Source organism: Hylaeus anthracinus, unplaced genomic scaffold, assembly GCF_026225885.1.
Source record: "Hylaeus anthracinus isolate JK02 unplaced genomic scaffold, UHH_iyHylAnth1.0_haploid 3, whole genome shotgun sequence".
In the NCBI taxonomy this organism is placed as follows: Eukaryota; Metazoa; Arthropoda; class Insecta; order Hymenoptera; family Colletidae; genus Hylaeus; species Hylaeus anthracinus.
Window position 1 is genome coordinate 15,800,841 of NW_026535284.1, and position 20,806 is coordinate 15,821,646.

At 46.1% G+C, this 20,806-nt stretch overlaps 1 protein-coding gene across 1 annotated transcript in view; it reads right to left on the reverse strand.

Annotated features, from left to right (window-relative positions):
• Positions 1-20,806, reverse strand: part of LOC128893510 (uncharacterized) — a 102,757-nt gene that overhangs the window by 11,427 nt on the left and 70,524 nt on the right. Inside the window, exons 2-5 of the mRNA XM_054154518.1 lie at positions 5,618-5,661; positions 3,687-4,121; positions 1,844-2,077; positions 672-848 (exon numbers count right to left, since the gene is read on the reverse strand). Of these exons, the coding sequence (XP_054010493.1) occupies positions 672-848; positions 1,844-2,077; positions 3,687-4,121; positions 5,618-5,661 (890 nt within the window). The remainder of the gene's footprint in view (positions 1-671; positions 849-1,843; positions 2,078-3,686; positions 4,122-5,617; positions 5,662-20,806) is intronic.

Here is a 20,806-nt window from a genome sequence, read left to right on the forward strand (position 1 = left end):
CCAGAAGTTTCGTAATTTTGTTAGAATTTATCTAACGTAGTCTGCGCAGAAATTCAATTAACTAACTCGTCGAGCTCTTTCGGCGATTTCATTTAAGTCGGTAGCCCGAGGGGTGAAACGCTCCTTAAAATTCTGCCGTGGGTGGCTAGGAAGACTGGCCTCGACTACCAGCGAAGATACAAGTCGGTTATTGGTTTGGGAACGCGACGGCCAAAGGCTTCCTCGGCCGTCTATCGATCACGGATTCGCAGCCCTTTGAGATCGACGACGCGGAACAAGGGACGATGAATATATTTTCTCTCCATTGTTCTCGCTTTGCATCGCGCGCTGGACAAGAATTTTCTCGCGCCTGATCGATTCCTTTGACCGTTCGGTTGCATTGCCATTTTACAGCCGACACTTTTTCACTTCGCAGCTGGCGTACACTTGATTTCGATCATCGACGTATCCCTGGCTCGTTCGTTTCTCTTCCACTCGTTTCGCGCTACAACTTTATTTCTCCAAGGATTATCGTTAATTTTCTAAACTATTTGCAAGTGAATAACGAGTGGAAGAATTTTCTAAAACAAACACGAAAATATGGCAAACTAAATGACCAAGTTTTGCGCACATGTGGTTCCATCGTCGTACGATTAATTATCGAAACGGAAAGTATTTCTCGTCGAGCTTACCCCGAGATCGCGAAGTTTCTGTCGTTGCTCCTCCTCGGTCGCGTATTCCGTCAACAAATAGGATTTCAGATTTTTCAGAACCGTTTCTTGCCTTTTGTCCAACTTCCTGGGGCTTTCCTCCGAGTATCGATTGTCCACGGGGATTTCACCTTCGCCAGGATTTTCCAGTTTCGCCGACTGCAAACGGAAATGTCGGTTCGTTAGTTTCTTCGATGCAGCGTTTATAGGAAAGTTTAATAATAAAAAGAAGAGAAGTAAAGTGGAGAACATCCTGGTTAAATGTAGGACTCTTGTTGATAGAAATAGAGGGGTATTAATTAGACTTCTAGTGGGAATTTTCGTGAGAGATTACAGTTGATAGGAACTTAGATAAATTATAAATTCAAGTAACGTTAATATTTACAAAGGTGTCGTAAGGCTTTAGTGTCGTCGACACTAAAAGCTAATCTCAATCAAGAACTTGATCAATGTTTGTATTTATCGATAAGAATCCCTAAAAGATTTTCTTTTACGATGGAATGATATCAGGCCAGCAGTTGAGGCATGAATACTTCAACGCTCCCTGTATGTAGTCGAGTTGTAGGATAAGTTTAAGGAACAAGTCGTCTACTGAGAACTTCCTCGAAGAGGATCTCACTCCCAGAAAAATCCTCGAATAAATATTTCAGCTCGGTGGCCGAATTTCCTCTAGGTTCTAATTGAAAATCTAAATCTCGTTCCAGCGAGAGCGCGACGGGACGTAAGTCGTCCGTTGAAGTGAATCGAACTTTGTCCCGCTTATCTCGCGCCACGTCATTGATAAAAGTTCAAGACTTCGTCCCTTGAGGATCTGAGCTTGGAAACGGGAACGATTCGTCATCGAATATCGACTATGAGGAAGCTCTGCAATGGTACCGAACGAGTGGTAGGGCTCAGAGCCGAATAATACGGTGAACTAGGTGGCCAGGAGGCCCCAGAGACTTGGAGAGGTTTCAGAGCTCGGAAGCGTAAGCTTAAGAGGCCTCGGAGCTTTAGGGCAGAGACTTAAGGGGCCTCGGAGGCTTGGAGGACGACATACTCTAGCTCTGAAACAAATTCCAAGCAGCCGAGACCGGGGAAAAGAACGCGAGGGAGGCCATCAAGAATCTAGGAGGAGGATTCCTGACAGGAATGTACCGGTATCCAGCACTCACCTCGTTCGATCCGACGTTTCTCCTTCGATCGTCCTCGGTGGCCTCGTTCGGACGATTGGACGCGTCCTCCGAAGGCAGGAGACTTTTCACCGCCTGCGTCTCGTTGCTCCCTATCAGAATCTCCTTCTGCGTGCTCAGCTCCTTCTTCACGGTCGGCACACGTTTCGTCTTCGTCCTGGCTGACCCGTCGTGTGCCGAGTTCCGATCCTTCTTGCACTTCAGAAGCTCGGCGACCTGCGATCAAGCGGTTCCGTTTTTCGAGGCAATTTCTTTTGAGCACGTAAGAACGGTAGGTAAGGTTTCCTTCCTTGAGATTTTCCATAAATACCTCGCGGTGCTCGGACGAATCGATACGATTTCAATTTATTACCATACGTGCGCTTACATTTGCGGATCCCGAAGGAGTCTTTGGAATCATAGAAAGAGGCTTCCTCGAAATGTTTCTTTCTCGAATACCCTTGACAATTGCTTCGTCAAACTACGTGCCATTCTTTTCGTACATATTTCAACAGGACATGTAAACATTCCCGTCCAGAAATTTGAATTTATCGTACGATGTCCTTGGTTAATAGACCGTGTTTATTTGATACTTTCCTCCTTGTCGAAGGAAACGGAATAAGAATCTCATAAAGAGAACGCGAATAGCGTCGACTCTGCTTCTAAATAAGGAACGCGATAAAAGCCTGTTCGTCGACACTAAAAGCATGGAAGGCATTCGATTCGAAACGTCGCGACACGCATCGACGATACGTTTCCAAAGACGGATAGCGTCGTCTTTAAAAATTTAAGGTCTCCCCTTAAGACGTTACAAATGGCTTTCCAATCGCGAAACAGCTCGGACCACTGTCGATGCAAAGTACTTTCCGATAGTCCGACGTAACTGGTCCACGTATACGCGTATCGATAAACGTTAGACTCGCGGAGTCTGTGTGCGAAATGGCTCTTCGAGACAAGCATCAACTCGGACCCTGTATCGTATCCCTTTCGCCATTTGCCTCCTTTTAGATTCCAGACAGACGCGAAATGGGCGCCGACGGAGCCATTTTCATCGTCACGAAGACGCGCTACGAATCGGATCTAAAAAATTGAACGAGGATATCGAATTTATCGGTCGCGGAACGGTTCTGATATTGTTGAAAAACCGTGTTAAAAATCGAAGTCGAACTGACGAATGTTCAACGCCGTATCCAGTTAGCGGGAGCAACTCTGGACTTATCAAACGCGACCCATAAAGACCGATTCGCTATGTAACGACTGTATGTGACGAATATTGATACCGAAGTCGCGTAGGATGGAAATTTCCTGGCACATAGATAGTCGGCAGAATGAGGATCAGGCGCGATGGACGACCACCAGATCGACGTTATCCTGGCTCGCAGCCAGCATGATCGCGAATAGAACTGGGAAAGAAAGCGGAGGACGGTTCGACGGTAGGTCAGGGTTGTGTCGTTCGCGGGTCACGGTTCCCCCAGCAAACCCATCCAATGAAACACGGTGGTCAAGGCTTGTGGCTCGACGTTTCCGCAGGATTCGGGTCACCGATGCAACGCGTGCGGAACTCTTACTATCGATTGCGTGTCGTTCAGTGGAACGAAAGTCGGTGGAAAACCTCAATATACTATGCAAGTGTTGAAATTTACCCTGCCTCGACACGATGTGTCTGTCCAGAGATGCAAAAGCTCAAGGCAGGTTCCAAGTAGCCCTGCATCTTGCCAAGAATATTGTCGGTACATTTCATCGACAATAATCTTGATTACACATACCGACCAAGAAAAGAGAAGAAATACAGCAGGTGAACGAAGAAGAAAGAAAGAAAGAAAAAGATGGACAGAAAGTGACGAACCTCTTGATCGTACTTGTCGACGTGCTCGTCGGTGATGGCCTCGTTGGAAGCGACATCCTCGTCGGAATCGTTGACCGTGATCACCTCGTGCGAGTCGAAGTTCTTGGCAGCGGTTGGTCCAGCTTCTACGGCGGCGTCGGTCGCGGTTGCCGCGGACACGTTCGAGTTCCTAGTGTCGTCCCTCGACATCGCCTCGTGCGACTCGACGACGGCCTTCAGCTCGTCCTCGTACTCGTCCCCGCCCTCGTAGTCCTCCTCCGGCCCCTCGTCCTCCTCGTCATCCTCCACCACCTGGTGCTGGCGCTCGTTCTCGCTCGTCCGCGGTTCGACCTGTTCCCGTTCACCCTGCGAGCGGGACGGCCGTCTTCGACCGACCGCACCCTCGACGAACCTGACGGTCGACGAGCTCGTGTTCGTTCCCCAGGTCTCGGGACCCTGGAACCAATCGATCGCACTCACTTTGACGCGCGATTCATTTGCATTTCGATCCGAACTCGAGGCCTCGACTCAAACCGATAGGTCTGCGAGACGCGGTACAATATTTCCTGTCAGATAATTCGAGCGCAATTTCAACCCCTTTTTAGACAGAAACTGCCGAGAAGCTTCTGGGTTAAGATTTTCCCACAAACGTCTACACGCGGCGAGATCGTGCGCCAACGTTTACTCGTCTTGCTCCCATTTTTCCCGTGGTATACTTTTTAATTAACTCCACCGACTGTTTTCCGTTATTTAATTTCTTCAACTCGAACTATGGCGGTCCGCTTTTATTTTACACGAATTTCCTCGCGTACCCGTGTCGCAAATTGCTTTCCGCGCACACGAAACGTTCCCGTTCGCTCAGAATCGCAACCGCATCGCGTTTGTAATCACATTGGCGCACGATAAAACGTACAACAACGTTAGAATTTTGTTAACGATCGGCGAGCATCGATACCCGCCGTTGGCACGGTTTGCTTTTTCCTTTCTTTTTATTCCATCGTTTAATTGTACCAGTGATTAATCGTACCGGTTAATTGAAGCCAGTTGTAAATTTCGTTTGTAACGCGACCGTATCGACGCATTTATCGGGATCGTTCGCATGGAACGCTTCAATTGATATCCATTTGTTTGCGTAATTTTGCAGGACAGGGGCAGATGGGATGTATTTGTTTCGAATAGGAAGCTAATGGGGCGCGGGACGAGCTCGTTCACGGGCCAAATTTCCCGTTAGATAGCAATTTATCGTTAGAAAATAACCAGGGAAATTGAACGACGTCAAAGAGTCCCTCGCGCGACGAGGTTGCAATTTCTAAAATACCGACTGGGAGTTTAGTCGATAAATCTCTGATAAGGTGGAATGCTGTTAATTCTGGAATTTACGAGTTTCGCGTGCCGAGGATTTTCGAATCGGAGGTAAACGTTGAATCGACTTTGGATTATCGAGGAAAGAGCGTTCGAATTATTTCCTTTTTTAATCAGTTCGTTTACAAACGGTTACGTCTACAATCGTGTTTATTTTTCTCTGAATTGTCGGTGGTTTTTAAACAGTCGGGACATGTTTGCGTAGCTTGCTTTTGAATGGAGGTAGGAAATCTGGTTTAAAATAAACAAATATTTGCAAGAGGTTTCTTCTCGCGAAACTGCTAGATCTTTGCGAAGCGTATTTCGTAGAGAGATTACTTCTCGCGAAAGTTCTCAGAGCTTGAGTGGATGACGAGAGAAAATTCTATGATCAAGGATCGTCCTGTGATTACGCAAACTCTGCCTGTTTTGTGCGGTTGGCTCTCTTCTTGGACAAAAAGACTAAGGGTTGGCTGGCTAAGAAACGATTTACGATACATTCCGAGCACGTTCGCGGTACATAGCAGTTTCCTATTTGGCAGAGGTACAAGCATCGGTCGAATCCTCGTCCCGATGGAGACCAACGACGATTAGGATTCCTTGATACTTACCAGCGCGGGCCGTAATGTTGTTTCCTGCACGCTGGTCCCAGCATCTGTAACCAGAAAAGAAAAACGAGAAGTTAGTCGATGCTCAGAAGGGATTGTCAACGAGTATGTCAACTGACACGCCGTGCACCGAATCGATCACCGTGTCAATACTTGCCCTCCTCTTTGAATATACTGTAGACACCCTAAAGAGACGTAATTTCAATGGCAACCAGCGATCTCTCCTGGAATATTGTTTAAGTTGGACCAGAAAACGTCCGAGAGGCAATTTCTTTAAAAGATGACAGGAAACCCGGGAGCATTTCCGCGCTCGCTAATCCAAGATTCCAGGTGACGTCGCTCGGAAAGTCTGCATCATTTTCCGCGACGTTAATAGTCGGCGAAACGGTTTTGGGATGCAACGCGAGCGAAACGGGAGCAAAGTGGAAAATTAGAAGGGGGCCGGAGTGGAAAGCGGGATAGAGGGCCACGACGGAAAAGCGAAGGAAAGACAACGAGAGTGTAGGTGGGCCGAGGAGAGGAACGGTTGAAAGACTCCGAAAGGAATGAATCTACGGGTGGGAGAGGGGGGAGGAAACGGAACAGAGAGTCGAAGACAAAGCGTGACAGTGTGTGAAAAGGTAACGAGAAGAAAGCGACGAGGGGAATGAAAAACGGAAAGAAAAGACAAACCGAGGACGGTGGGGGTATTTGAACAAAATTCAACCTGAAAAGTGAGATTTTTCCACGAGCGTCGCGAGAGTGCCTCGTTCTCCGAATGCGGAAGCATTTCCATTTCTCAGATTCATTTCGTCATCGTAATTAAGCCTGGAAATATTAGAGAGCTTCCGTCCGCTTACCAACCACTCCCAGCGTCTCTTTTTCCATCCGCAGCCACTCGCTGGTTGCTCGCTTCAAACTAAATTCCAAATTCTGATTGCAGGTTTGCGTTTGTTTCGAAAGACCCATCGCAGGGACCAGGGACGTGCCAAGATGAGGACGAGAGGCGATGCCAAGGGGCACGTGCTGCTAGGGGCCATTTTATGGCGGTGCCTAAGGGCACGTGTCTCGGAGTGCCATCGTATCTCGTTAAGATTCGAGTCAATTGACTTATTCCTTTCGCCTTGTCTCGTATACGGAATACCGAAGAGGAAGATTTAGACGAAGAAGACAGTAAATTGATTCGACCTACTTCCACGTCAACAAAATCAACCAATAACCTCTACGAAGGGAATGGATGAAAGGTAGCATATTCTATCTGTTGCTTCGAAGCTACGATTACTTGAATACAGCGAGGACACTCCGGGGCACAGGTGTTCCCTTTTTGGTCTACTTTGGCCTTCCCTGGGTACTCTGTACTTTTCAGCGAGAAAGCAGAGAATTTGAAAACGAGAGCTGACTTCGCCAAACACCCTCCAGTTGCTCGCAGCCATTTAAGTGGCCCGATTGCGCACGGCGCGCCGTCGACGACGCGTTTATTTAACGTAATTACGCTTCGAGACGATGTTTACCGAGCACCTCGGCCGACGTCCGAGGAAATCGTCGCGGGCAACGGCGGGGAACAGAAGTGGAAAGCTTTTTCGAACGAGTTACGAAATTAAGGAAGACACGAAGATATAATTGTAACATGTCGGTCGATACCTCTGCACCAGATTTATAGTCAAAAGATTGGGCTGGAGGTACAATAATACAAAGAACGTGATGAGGAATTTGTTTAAGATGAACAAATTGAATTTGTTCTCCGACCACTGGCAGGAGGAATTTGCTAGCGATTTACGAGCAAATATTCTAGCCTCGACTTCGATCGCGTTTGCGTTTAGATTGCGATCTGAAAGCTCCCAGTTTCCTCGCGGGGAATCGCGGCGAATTATATTCCCTCGGAATTCATCGACGGTCGCCAGCTTGGAATTTTTAAGCGAGTCGCGACGTCGCTTCCGGCTGAATTAAAATTCTTAACGGATTGCTGGATGTAGCTCAATTTGCATCGCGATTTGTTTATTTTATTCGTTCAAACACCCTTTATGTCTGATACGATGTTACATAATTACGGGATTAACTTTATAGTGTTAACCCTTTCAACCATCTCCCCCTCAGATACTAACAAAACTTCCCTCTCGGCTCGGTAAAACTCGAGCCACCGCGCCAAGGGAAAAATTGATTACAAATTGAACAGTTTGTCGTATATCAGCTACGTGAACGTCAGCAACAGCGAGCGGCGCTCTCAGATTTTCGTTGCGTCTGCATTTCGATTAATCTGCTGAATCGGCTCGCGGGATATCGGCGGATTCAGCGTAATAAATCATCGTTTCTTCGCTGGTGAACCAGGACTGGCATATAATTAGTAGGCCACTCGAGCGCAATCGAGCGGAACGCGACCATATTAATTCCTGATCGATTTCTTGGCACGGGTCGCATCCCCGCACCCCATCATTTATTTTCTCGAAGGAGAAACTGCAATTTTAGAAGCGGAGAAAATTTTTTTATCGAACACGACGATCGCGGGTAATATCGATGCCAGATAATGCCGTGCCACGAGTCCCTAATGGATTTTTGATCATCGCTGTCTCCCTTCCTCGTCCCTCGTCAACTAAATACGTCAAACGCACCCGGATGCTCTCGGTATTCTTGCGAGGATTTCATTTTCGAAGGAATTAACGCGACTATGCCAGTGTAAATTAACCAAAGTGACCCCGATTAATAATCCGATCTTCGCCAACGGGGATTCCATTGGTAGATTCTAAACTGCGCATGCACTGAGGCTTCTAACGCGTCAAAAAATAAACTAAAATACAGGATCACTTCTACGTGACATTTCTGCATGGAACTCGCAAGCTATCGCGTTTTCCGCAACGTTTGGAGACGCTAGAAGCGAACCTGCTACATACCGATCGCCCAAAGCTCTGCGGCTAATGGCAACGGATTCCCCGAGGCAAATAAATATGCACGCGGGAAGCCAGACTGTAACGAAGCCACGACAGAAGCTAAAAGACTTTATCGGGAGGAATATTGGCCGGCGCGCGATGGGCTAGCGGTTTTTCCGATACTTCGTTCGGGTAATCCTCTGCAACGCTCGTCTCCTCTCTCTCGCGTGGTTCTTCCGTTACGCCGGAGATATTACTCAATTCTAAAAGTTCCCTCCGCCAACTATGCAATCGCTTGGCTACTACGCTGTATTAATCACGAGTGGATACGATTTCTGCACGAATCGTCGCAACGTGCGCATATCTCACTCCACGTGGCAACGTGCAGTTCTCACCAAGGTATATACTAGATGACTTAGGTATTAGGTTAAGAAGTTAAACGAGGAAAATACTCCACGACTCCCAAATTAGTCCTCCAGGATTAGCCAGTTCATAATGAAATAATTGATGCCCCAAAAAGCAACGTCAATCACGTCCCAGCCCCGTCCGATAATCCCTCGTCGGGATCCTTGAGCTCGATTCCTCGCGTCGAGGTTTCTCCCATCGCTGTCAGTTGCGAACAGAGTCGTGGAATCCGGTAACGTTATCAACGATAAATGGAAGCGTCGGGATTGCATCGAACGAGGGCTGGGTGAATTCGACGCGATCTGTATTTAAATTTTACCGCGGGACAGGGGCGGGTAAATTTTTATAGCCGATAACGGTGAACGCGGGGAGATCTTTATTGGCCATTCGGTCGTAAGTAGTCCGGGTACCCGACGTCGTTGGCGTGTATCCAGTGGCAACCATCTTCGCGCATCCAGCATCCTTCTGTTGCTTCTCCACCTCCTCCTCGACGAATTTGCCGAAACGTGGCACGCAAGGGAATTGAAACGAAGCCACCTACGACGTGGCTTCCATTAATCCTTGGCTAGACGGCTCGCCGAAGTATACCCCTCGGTTCATATCGACGGGAAATATCGATCTCCGATGCGTTTACCAAGTTTGAAAATTCCCAACGTGTTTATTGAATATGTATACGCTCGTAACGAATTGACGGATTTGTAACAAAATAGATTTATAACACGGTTAGCGGACTTTATGAATTCGTGATAAACGGAATCGTTGCATTCGTTCATTGCGAGGAATGGTCAGAAATCGTTAGCAAACTTCAGTAATTGTTCGGAATCATCAGAAATAGTTTTCTACAGTCGGTAGCCATCGATCGGCAATCTTTCGATAGTCAGAGATCGCGAGCGATCGGCAACAGACGATTTTTCCGCGCGAAAATGGCGGACAGGTTCGACGTTCGATAGTTTCTACTTACGTAACAGGTTACCTCCGTTGATCGACTTACGGGAGTGATGGCGGAAACGCGATCGATGGCCTCTGGTGATTCATGGCCCGTAAAGCAACGCGCTCCGCGGTTGCTCGATCGAATCTACTCCGAATCAACAAGCGGCAATTCGGTGCGCCGGGACGGCGCGAGGCGTTAAACGGTCTCACGCGTATTTGCCAGCGTGGTCGACAAGTCCAACACACTTCGCGCCAATCAGCCGACACAATCGTTCCGTTAATCGGGACGGAGGGTCTTCCTCTGGAGACGTCATAGCCGTGGGCTAGCGTCTCCCAGTTCGATCGGTGTAGACAAACAACTTCCAAACGCGACGTCTCAAAGATCTTAATTCCCACCCACTCGAGAGTGTGATATAAATAGGAATTTCGATTAAAAAAAAAAAATGTGAATGGATGAAAGAAATTGAGGGACATGTACAATACTCGTTTCGAGAGCGTTATACTCTTTGGTTGAACCCTTTCGATGTGAACAATCAAAATTGCTCAGGAATACTGGAATCATCGGATGAATATGCTGATATATCTTTAAGATTAGAGGCGAAAGGCGTTAACCCGATTTATCCAATCAAACTTGGAACAAAAATTAAAGTAACACGGAACAGCGACGTAACTAGGGACGCCAGGGTTCGCTGGTTCCCACCGATGTCGCTATTAATTTATGAATTAATTATCGAACCACCTCGATGGATTTCCATTAGAGCGGTTCGATGATTAATGTTTCCGACGAGTCCTGGCCAACGTCGGGGATGGAAATTCGAAGAAATTAAAAGCGATGGGAGCGATCCAACGAGACCACCCAGGGTGGTTTCCTTTCGAACTTCGGAATCAAGATGAAGATTCCCAGATAGGGGGCGCGGTGCCAATTAGGAAAACTTTAAAGATTAATTTTGCTTCGACCACCCTTCTACGAGAAAGGTCAAAGAAATTGAACTTCGTGGGCTTTGATGTTGCACGAAGGGACTTCAGACTCGGGTAGATCCGTTTTGCGTAGACTCGCTTTACGTAGCCTCGCTTCACGCAGCGAAGTTTTATGTAGCGGAGCTTTACGTAGTCCAAGTTTACGTAGTCTCGCTTTACGTATTCCGAACAAACTTTTTACTGCTGAACGAACCCTCTGCATAACGAAAGAGCGACCAGCAGGCGTCTGTGCAACAGGTGACTTCGAAATGCACGATTCCCGCTCCGAGAAGAATCCTAATCCTGATCAATTGTTCAAGTATCGATAGAATCGCCATTGTTCGCATCGTAGAAAGTATATCCTCCTTCTCTCTTCTCCCAACAGCGATGCATATTAAAATAGAAAAATCTTTCAAGTACTCGCCGACAAATAGTTTCGTCTCCCAAGATTATTTAATATAAAATAAACTATCTCTGGATACGCTTTCGTCCTTCCTGTTGCTGTAGAAAACGTGACAGTTGACGAACAAATATCCCCAAAGGTCCCAGAACATGTGTCAAAAGTTCGAGATAAAAAAAAAACTGAAACTCAACCGTATTTTGCGCCACGAACCGGACGGCGTTCGCGATCAAAAGTCAACGTTTTCGCTGCAGTCTATTGTTCAGGCTTGACGGCAGGTAAAAGGTTTAACGAGGCTGAACGAGCACGGTCGATCGGTCCTCGGCCAATCACGGGGAACTAATTGCTATCGAGCAGCGATATAGGTTCGCCCCATTCCCCCTGGCGGCGCGCACTCTAATCAGATTTTGAAATTACGTCAGGCACGTAACTTCCGGCGAAAGACGAGCTAGCGATAAACGGATCAGAAGCTGTTATCGGCGGCTCGTTGGCCTAATCGATTTCGCTCGCGGCTGCCCGTGGCCGTGTTTACTTTCGCGCGGAACGCTCGTCGCCAAACAATCGCAACGCGATACTTTTTCGCGGAATATGTTTCACTTGCTTATCGCGTATCGACCGAGGCCACGCCGGACTTTTTTAATTTATTTATTATTGCACGGTGTTTCGAACGCCAGAAACTTTGCCCAGTGGTTGCGGTGGTCCTCGGGGGCAGGGATTGATTTTACAGTTTCTTCCAACGAAAATGTGGTTCGAAACTAACGAAAGTTAGTTTATCTTGAATAAAATTTAGTTCGATACCAGAAACGTTCGTTCAAATAAAAGCTAGGATCGACGCCTCGTTCGAATAGAAACTGGCTCGGGTAACGCGCAACTCTGTAATCGAACCAGCGACGTGGCGAGGGCCACTCGAAGTAGGCAAAGTTCCCGAAACGCTGTCGACGATATTAAGCTCGTCGACGCGACGTAACCGTCGAAACGCTGTAAGTTAATGTCGCGACAACCGCGAAACACCGTTCGGCGAATATTACGAGCGACGCGGTTGATCCAAAACAATCACCGGCAAACGTTCAACATTCCCAGCTACGGGGAAACAATTCTCGACGAAGGAACCAACCGCGGTTCCGTTGCAACTATTTAAACCTCGGGGCGTCGACCGACCATAATACGTCCCAAATTAGCGCGTCAAGTCGGACAGTTAATTTGCATTCGTGACTTTTCGACGATTTCCCTCGCGTCGTTTCGAATTTCACAAGTGTATTTCGCAACTTGTCGGCTAACTTTTCGCGTTCCGATTCGAAATCCAGCGTGATATTAATAACAATAAAATAGTGTGCGAGACACACGGTCGGACTCGTAACTATTCGCCGATACTAAAGTATGAAAATATTTTCAGTTCAAAAATCTGATATGACGGAACAAAAGGGCATTTGTGACCCATGTAAATAACCTTTTCGACGCGTAACCTGTCGTTGCACCGGTTGCGCCGTACACAATGTGCAGAGTAGTCGAGGAGCACGGGCGTGGATTCCCAAATGTTTCGATAAAACTGACAGGCACTATCGCGTGCTCGCGTCGCGGCGCCGTTCGATTCCCTTTCGATTCGACGATTCCGTGGGGCTGATGAACCGATAGCGGGTGGACAGGATGTCGGTGGGATCGCGCAAAAATAATTAACGTAACGCGTCCGAAGCGAGCGTGGTTCGACCGTGAGAATAACGATCGTCGAACGGAGATGGGGTTGGAAGAATTTCGTGGGTTCCATATTCATGAGAACCGAGCGAACTGCGAAAACTTTCGTTCTCGTTAAATGTAACGAGCGGACGTTAGAATAAGAAATAATGGTTTCGATAGAAAAAGTGGAATATCATTTCGCTGCTGTGATTAAGGACACCTCTTCCACGAGGAACCCACTAAACTCGGGACCGGGCGAAAAACGAGGAGAGATATGATACAGGGCTGGCTACGTTCGCGACATCGAGGGCGAGCTCTCGCAAGAACTTGTCGATTGGGGGGGAATATATAGTGCCAGAAGAAATTGCATCACTCCTTAAAAGTATCAATATTTATGGTTCGGGTCTCGCGGGAGCAAGAACAACAGATATTGTTATTGGAGGGCTGATTTACATCGGAGGGAACGTAATTGATTGCGATGTTTATTGGCTAAGAGCTTTCGAGCACTCGATATACAGTGGGTCCATTTCTAGGTATGTAGTCCAAGGAGGTATCGTGTGCCTCGCATGATGCCAGCATTTATTTGTCAAGAGTTCGCGAACCTATACACTCATTCCTACTCGTTGCAACCCATACGTACAGTCAGCTCATAAATATTCGTACCCTCTATATTTATCGAAGAAAGTTTAAATTAAATGGTAGGTTTGATGCGAACGTCCCGTTAATTTTGGACCACTGCGTCCTCACGATTCGTCGAAAGTTCAAAGTTCAAAGATATTCTAAATTTCCGAAATCCAAAACAGACCGTTCCGTTAAGGGAAGCCAACACGATTCACCCTGGGTAACTTATACAGACAATATCGAGACGCTGCTCGAACGGCGTCAACGAGCAGTTTGCAAGAGCCACTTAACGTCACTAACAATGTTTCATCGAGGGGTACATCGTTCTTTCTTTTTTTTTTTTTTTTTTTGTAAAGAAACGCAGCTGGTTTTTTACTGGATCTTGTAAAAGAAAAGAAGAGAGGAACGATGTGTTCGAGGTGTTCGAAATCACGAACACACAGACTTTGAACTGTGTATTTTTTAAAAAATGGGTTATCGAGATATGAATAAAGATGTCCCCAAAGTGCCAAACGCTAAGGGGCTTATAATCCATCGTGTGAAATGGAAAAAGAAATGTTGACAGACAAAAAAACGATCTGGAATTTTTTCGTAACGCACGGACGATCGAGTTTGCTGCAAAGCGTTCGAAATAACGAAATTACGTTATCGGGGATTGGTCGATAACGAGAAATATGTTTCGGAAATCGGCGTTCTGTGCCGTTTTCGATGGCCCACGCAAAATTCATGGAATCGAAGCGATTAACGCGCGAAAATTGGAATCGCAAACGACGAAGGTGGCTCGATAAACATCCTCTGGATTCGCGCGATTTCGAATCCAGTATCCGGCGATGCCGAGCTTCCGGATTTTTAAATAATTGATACTCGTTAGTTATTTATCCACGATTCGAGCTTTTAGGTGAGTCCCTAGAGATTTTAATGTTTTAATGCTTTTAATGCTAAAGATAAAGCAGGGTTGTATTAACTGACGCGTGTTCGAGGGAGAATTTAATTCCTTTCATTGTTCACGAATAAATTCAGAGGGGAATATAAATAATGAATATAGACTTATAGACTTAGACGTTAGACTTATTTTGAAAAATAACAAGAAAGAATACAGAACAAGAGACTTGATGATAGATACAAACAGAATATTGTCTATCGAAAAGTGTGCCAATCCTCGAAACGGAGGACGAAATCATCTTTCTCGAGAGATATGAATCGAATTACCTAACCATTGCTTCATTCGATCGCAAAGGTGCGGCCACGGGTCGTTTATATTTGCTGTAATCGAATAAACTACTCGGTAAACTGAATTTGCGGCCAGTCGATGCACCCGTACGGAGAAATTTCGTTATGGCATTACATAACGTGGTTTGTAATCGATTGCGGTTCGCTGGTACGCGAGGTTAATTGTTAAATCTTAACGGTCGATTGGCTGCTTGGACCTTTCGCTTCCAATCAATCTCTATATTCGTTTGCCTTTCCCCCAGGTGCTCGTTTCTCAAACCATTAGACGCGCTATGCGCAATGTGTACAAGTTTCATCAGTCAAAGGAAGGGGAGATGCAGGGTAGAGCGTACAGTTGGCAGAGTAATCTACATTACCAACAGAGTGCTCTGTATTATCAACAAAGAACGTTGCAGTCTCGATAGAGTATTCTCTATAGCCAACAGGGTGATCAACGTTACCTATTAATAAATAAAATAACACTCAACAAAAACGGAATTTTCCTATTCCTATTATCTCGAAGACGAAGCTCTATACAAAAAAAAAAAAAAAACAAAAAAAAATTGATTTCATATCATTGACTTATAGTTGCACGAAGATAAATTACCACTTATCCGATTGTACCGGACTTAGGACACCCAGTATTTATCGTTTTAGTATAGGACGCGGCTTTCGAGAATTCCTGATAAGCGATTTATGGCTCCTATCGTAACAAGGTTTGGTCCACTCCGTGTTATAGAGAACAGAGTGTTCTACGTTACCGCCAGATCCATAAACTGCGCTACATTACCGATAGTTAACGCCGATGGCTACCGATAGAACTACTCTACGTCGCCGACGGTTTGGTCTACATTGCCACCGAAGAACTGTATAATCGACAGAGTGCACTACATTACCAACAAAGTCATCATCGGTAATGGAACTTTCAAATGCGATTTTATCTCGAAACGAAGCAATTTTCTTTGAACGTAAATTATATGTTACTCGATCCTACCACCCGTTCATGGAACACTCTGTATACAGCGGTTCGGTACAGGACGCAGCGTTGAGATTTTCTTTCTGATAGGCGATTTATAGCTCCTATCGCGACAACGTTTGGCCACCACTGTATCATGAGGTCCATCCAACGCCTTCTCTGTGTTCAGCAGCCAACGTAGGAGGTTGGGGGGCGATCGAGCTACCCCGTAAAAATTACTGCCGGGATTTACTCCGGTGTGATGTACGGCGAGAGATATTGGAACCTATGCGATGCTGGCAAATATTCTTACAGTCGAAGGGACGCTTTGAGCGGCTGCAAAACGTCCAATATCCTATGGATCCTCCTCTAAACGATGGCTTGTCGCGAACTGTTTATTGCAACGGCTTTTATCCTAGACGCAAATTGAACGTGTCGTGAAAAAACGTCGGATTTTCTAACCGAACAAACGTTGAAGCTTCGACGAACTCTCTTTGATTAAAGTCGTTACCAATCTACCGCTGGTAAAACGTGAAGGAATCTGAACCGTCAGGAATGGTCTGTTCATAAGATAATTGGAAGAATTTTAATGTCGATAGAATATATAGCGGGGGTTGTATTTAAATTCTATTTAATTGGAAAGAAACAAAAGAGGTACGGGTCTAATGACAAATGTAGGTTAAGTAGATCGTTGCAATCCATTCAGTCTTTCAAACACAATCTTGTTAAGAGGCATGGATATATACAGGGTGTCCCAGAATTAGTGTAAGAACCGGAAATAGGAGGGTAGCTGAGACGATTCTGAACCACAATTTCCTTTGGAAAAATGTTCTCTTGCCCGAGAGAGAGAGCGAAGCCTGAGGGTCGACACGCTCGTTGAGGTAAGTAGAGACAGAAATTTTCTTTAGGACTTGGGGTGGCTAAGGGTCTCCAGGAAACCAAGACCCTCGTGTCATCCCATTGGCTACTAGTTAGCCACACCACAAGGTCACAGAATGTAATTTTGTAACTTCATTTATTTCCTAATCCATTTGCTTGAATTAAAATATGATAAAAACACGTGCCCTACGATTGCTCAACGCCTAAGACAAGCATCGCAATTGGTGAATCTATCGGTCGCCCTAATCAACGAATCACGTTGCGTAGTCTCCCGAGCGTCTCGGGAGCTGCGATACAAGTTGTACCTTGTCGAGACATTTTCAATTTATGCAAAATGGATTTGCATAAAGCACCGACGCGTCAAGCTCTGTTTAGCAATCTATTAGAGCCTGAACGGTTTCGTAACGACGCCTGCATTATCCGCGATGGGAATGTCGGAGCTGTCGTCCTTTGACGTCACCCTAATTAACGATTATCGATTCGACGCGGTGGAAGTGCTTCCAATTAATTTGCAGCCCCGCCTTCGACCATCCACGCATCCGCTCAATTTTGCGTCGTGAATGACTCGCGACCGTTCGCGCCCCCCTTGATTCTACTCGCGTCACTGGTGACCGTATTCGTGTCTGTTTTCTTTTCTCTCTCTCTCTCTTTTTTTTTTTTTTTTTTAAATCATTTAATCCTCTGTGTTCCTTTTCTGTCGTGTAATATCTCCGAGAATAGAAAGCAGTTTTATTACATAAATTCCCACCGAGGACATTATTTCGGAGTAATTGCCTAGTTTCCCAAAGTTTGCAACAAACCGAGAGCCATTCCACATTTAATTCAACGGTTGGTGTGCACGGAACAGCAAAGTTCATCAGACTACGTTCATTTATTCAGGCTCACGAGAGCTTATGAAGTTTTTAACGTACCGCGGTATCGATTCGCGTAATTTCGCGTCTTCTTAAAATACATACGGTCGCGGACAATTGATTGGTCCCGACGGCGAACTTTACCCTCCCGAACAGTTTTCGTACTGATTTCTTCTTAAACTTTCAAACTGTACAAGTACCATTTTATAGAGATTTAAAACCTCCGCAGAATACAGTGATTTATATTTGAAGACGTAATTTACTTTCGGAATAGTAATTATAAACTTCGAATACCCGGAAAGTAGCGTGGAACAATTAATTAACCTCTACAAGGAAACTTTATGTTTCCGTGCAGTTTTCATAGTGATTTCGCGTGAAATCTGAAGAAGCGAGAATGCTGTTTTGTAGAGCTTTTTTCCGAAGCTCGTCAAGTTTAGACTTAATTATTGTTAAGCAACTTCCCTGCCGTTGAAGAAAATTTGTCGAGGCGAGAATTCTACTGATGGAATTTTCCCAATGTTGAAACCTCGCTGATGATTATTTTCGAAAATAAAGCGTCACAAGACAAAATTTTATTCTACATTTCCGATTCAATTTTTCACGCAGAATCGCACCCTGTTCGCTTCGTACCACCAGCCACGGGACACCCCGAATATTACTACATCCACCTAGAAATGATCGATTCTCGGCGCGTTATTTAATTTCCTCGCGGATTACTCGAAGCGAGATCGGTATCCGCGAGTGGGTGAATTTTTTCGGACGTCCACCTTCCGCCGTGTTGCAAGTATTTTCGCGATATCTCGCGGGGTACACGCTCCAAATACGTAATGCGGCATTTCGACGATCAATGTTGCATGCATAGCCACGCTTCGATTCCTGGCATGCATAATTCATCGTACCGATTTCCGGACGCTACCCCTTGCACTCTCGCGGCCCTCGCTATGACCCCCGTTTTGTCCGTCCCCGCGTTACCCTTTTTTTTACACATTTCGTCGCGGCGAAATACATTTGCCGCGGTCATAACGGAATCGATCGCGGCTGGAACCTTTTCGAAGAAACATTCGCGTCGTTGCTCGGGAATGGCCGTCGCTGATTTACCTCTTAGAAGCAGGAGAATGGTAGACAAAAACCGGCAAGTTTTTATATGGTGACGTTGTTGTGTATGGTAGGGACAAGGGCGCTGTTTTTGGTCCTCAGGTTCGCTGTTCATTCTAAATATCAGGAGGAAATGGTTGGCGAGACTAATCGGACAGCACTCGTAAACGTTTTATGGTTTTTGTCATCGGTAGACTGTAGATTCTAGGAATTTATCACGTAAACTACTGTAACAAGAGTTATAAGAATAAGAATTAAGAGTTCTAGTGTATCACACTCCCCGCAAATGCGCGACTTGTTGGATACCTACGCGAAACGAGTTGGGCGTTCGATCGGGAGCATTCGGAGAGCGGTCGGCGTTAATTAGAGCTCGAAGGCAACATTTAGACCGTTCAGCATCGCGTTGGCACTCTGCCAAGGCCGTTGGAAATTTAAGGGGAGAAATGCCTTTTGATTTTCGACGTTCCCTCTGCGGCGCATCCATAATTCATCGCGGACCGATCTCGTTCTCCCGTGACTCTACTCTTTTCGACAGCGCGAGGAACCGAATCCACCCCCAGCCGCGCGGGAAACGCTCGCGCGATACTGTCGATCGACGATCGACAGCTTTCAAAGTACCGTTGGAAATACGTTGCTCCTTTCGTTGGCTTTTCCAACGCCTTCCCCTTCTTTATTACCGATCACACAGGATAAACTTATGGGAGCGTAAAATTTGCAAACGTGTATGATATATTAAAAAATTCAAAATTTTCTTCTTGCAAACGTTTGCCCATCGATGCTCCGTTGGAATTTTCATTTGCCCCTTTTTAGTTTAAAAATGATAAGCGATTCAATTTCAAAATTTCCCCTTATCAAATTCTTGATACTTTCTTGGCTCTACTGGTCCAGCGTTGGCCTATAGCCTCAGCTTCCTATCACGATAATGCATCCGAGGCAACAGACGTTTAAGTCTCAGGGGATTTGAATTCTCGACTGATATTTACTTGATCGCCTCGATGCACCTTTGCTATCGACTACATACGTCCAAGTCAATATAACGTTGCAACAGTTTCTTCGAGAAGCTACTCAGATTGGAGCACTTTAGACTCCTCGTACAGCAATGTCCATCAAGTTGAGACTCGGTCGGTCCAAGTCAGGCTATTCCCGAGGGTCCCACCCCTTAACGATGTTCAAATACGATTATCTTGTTTTACACGCAACAAAACAGAGTATCCCTCAAAGTCCACAGTTTGAAAAAAATCCAAAAATATTCACGTCCAGCCAGATTCATTCTTCTCGCTCGCGAACGGTACATAGTTAGCTCGGTTGCCAGGGGCAACTCCATGTAAACTCCTCCATTTGAAAAGGAACGGAACCGAGGTACGGTGGTAATTTCACGAAAAACCGAGGCACGATGTTCCTTTCAGCGCGAGCAATTCGCAGCGGGAAAGACGTCGTCGACGAGGTTAGTCTGGCGTGGTCGTTCGACGCACAGCGACGAATAAGAATCCAGAAAACTGCCAGCAAGCCTCACCCGCGACACGGCATTGTTGATTCATCGCGTTCACGGCGACTACGACGGGAGGACTCGACGGAGAAGCTGGATAATTTATGCGCACCGTAAACTCGTCGGACGCGAGCACGAAGCACGGTGCGCGATTCAGCACGCGCCACCGCATCTGCGTCTTTCATTTACTCGTATTCCACGACGTTCCCGTGTTCATAGAGCCGCGTCCCTTTCGGAATCCCGCGCACGTTCGGTGAATTCTAATTGCATTCTTGCATCGCGCGTCGCCGAATATTGTCCTTCGATAAAAAGAAGAAACGACGCCGAGCACCCGTATACATTTCGACCGGGCCGAATATTTCGCCGTGTTCACGAAAGCTTCGCGTTCCTCCAATCCCACGCGAGCCACAGGATCCACAGGCTGGCTTCGCTCGCTTTCCTATTGCACGCCTAAATCGGCGCATCTCTGCGCACCCGTGTGTGCGATATGACTGCGATTCCCGTTGGTGACAATTTGTCGTTTCCGTTTGTTTGGTCAATTTCGTTCGTTTGAGTCGGATATTTGGCTGATTTTAATTCTTGATCATTTCCTTTGAATTTCCCTCTGGGTTACCTTTGTATCTTCATTTCCCTACGATTTCCCACTGACTTCTCTTTTATTTCCCTTTCATATCACCATATCTTCTCCTCATTTCCCTCTATTATTTCCCCTATCCTATTTCTCATCCATTTATCAATCATCCGACATAAAACGTCCCTTCCTCTTTTAAAGAGAACATACAACAAAAACCCTTCCCACTCGAGAAGAACGAAATCGATCCCCCTGTTCTAGCCTGAAACCTTGCAAGTTACAAATGTTTCGCGGGTCGATCGTCGATGGACTATTAATAATA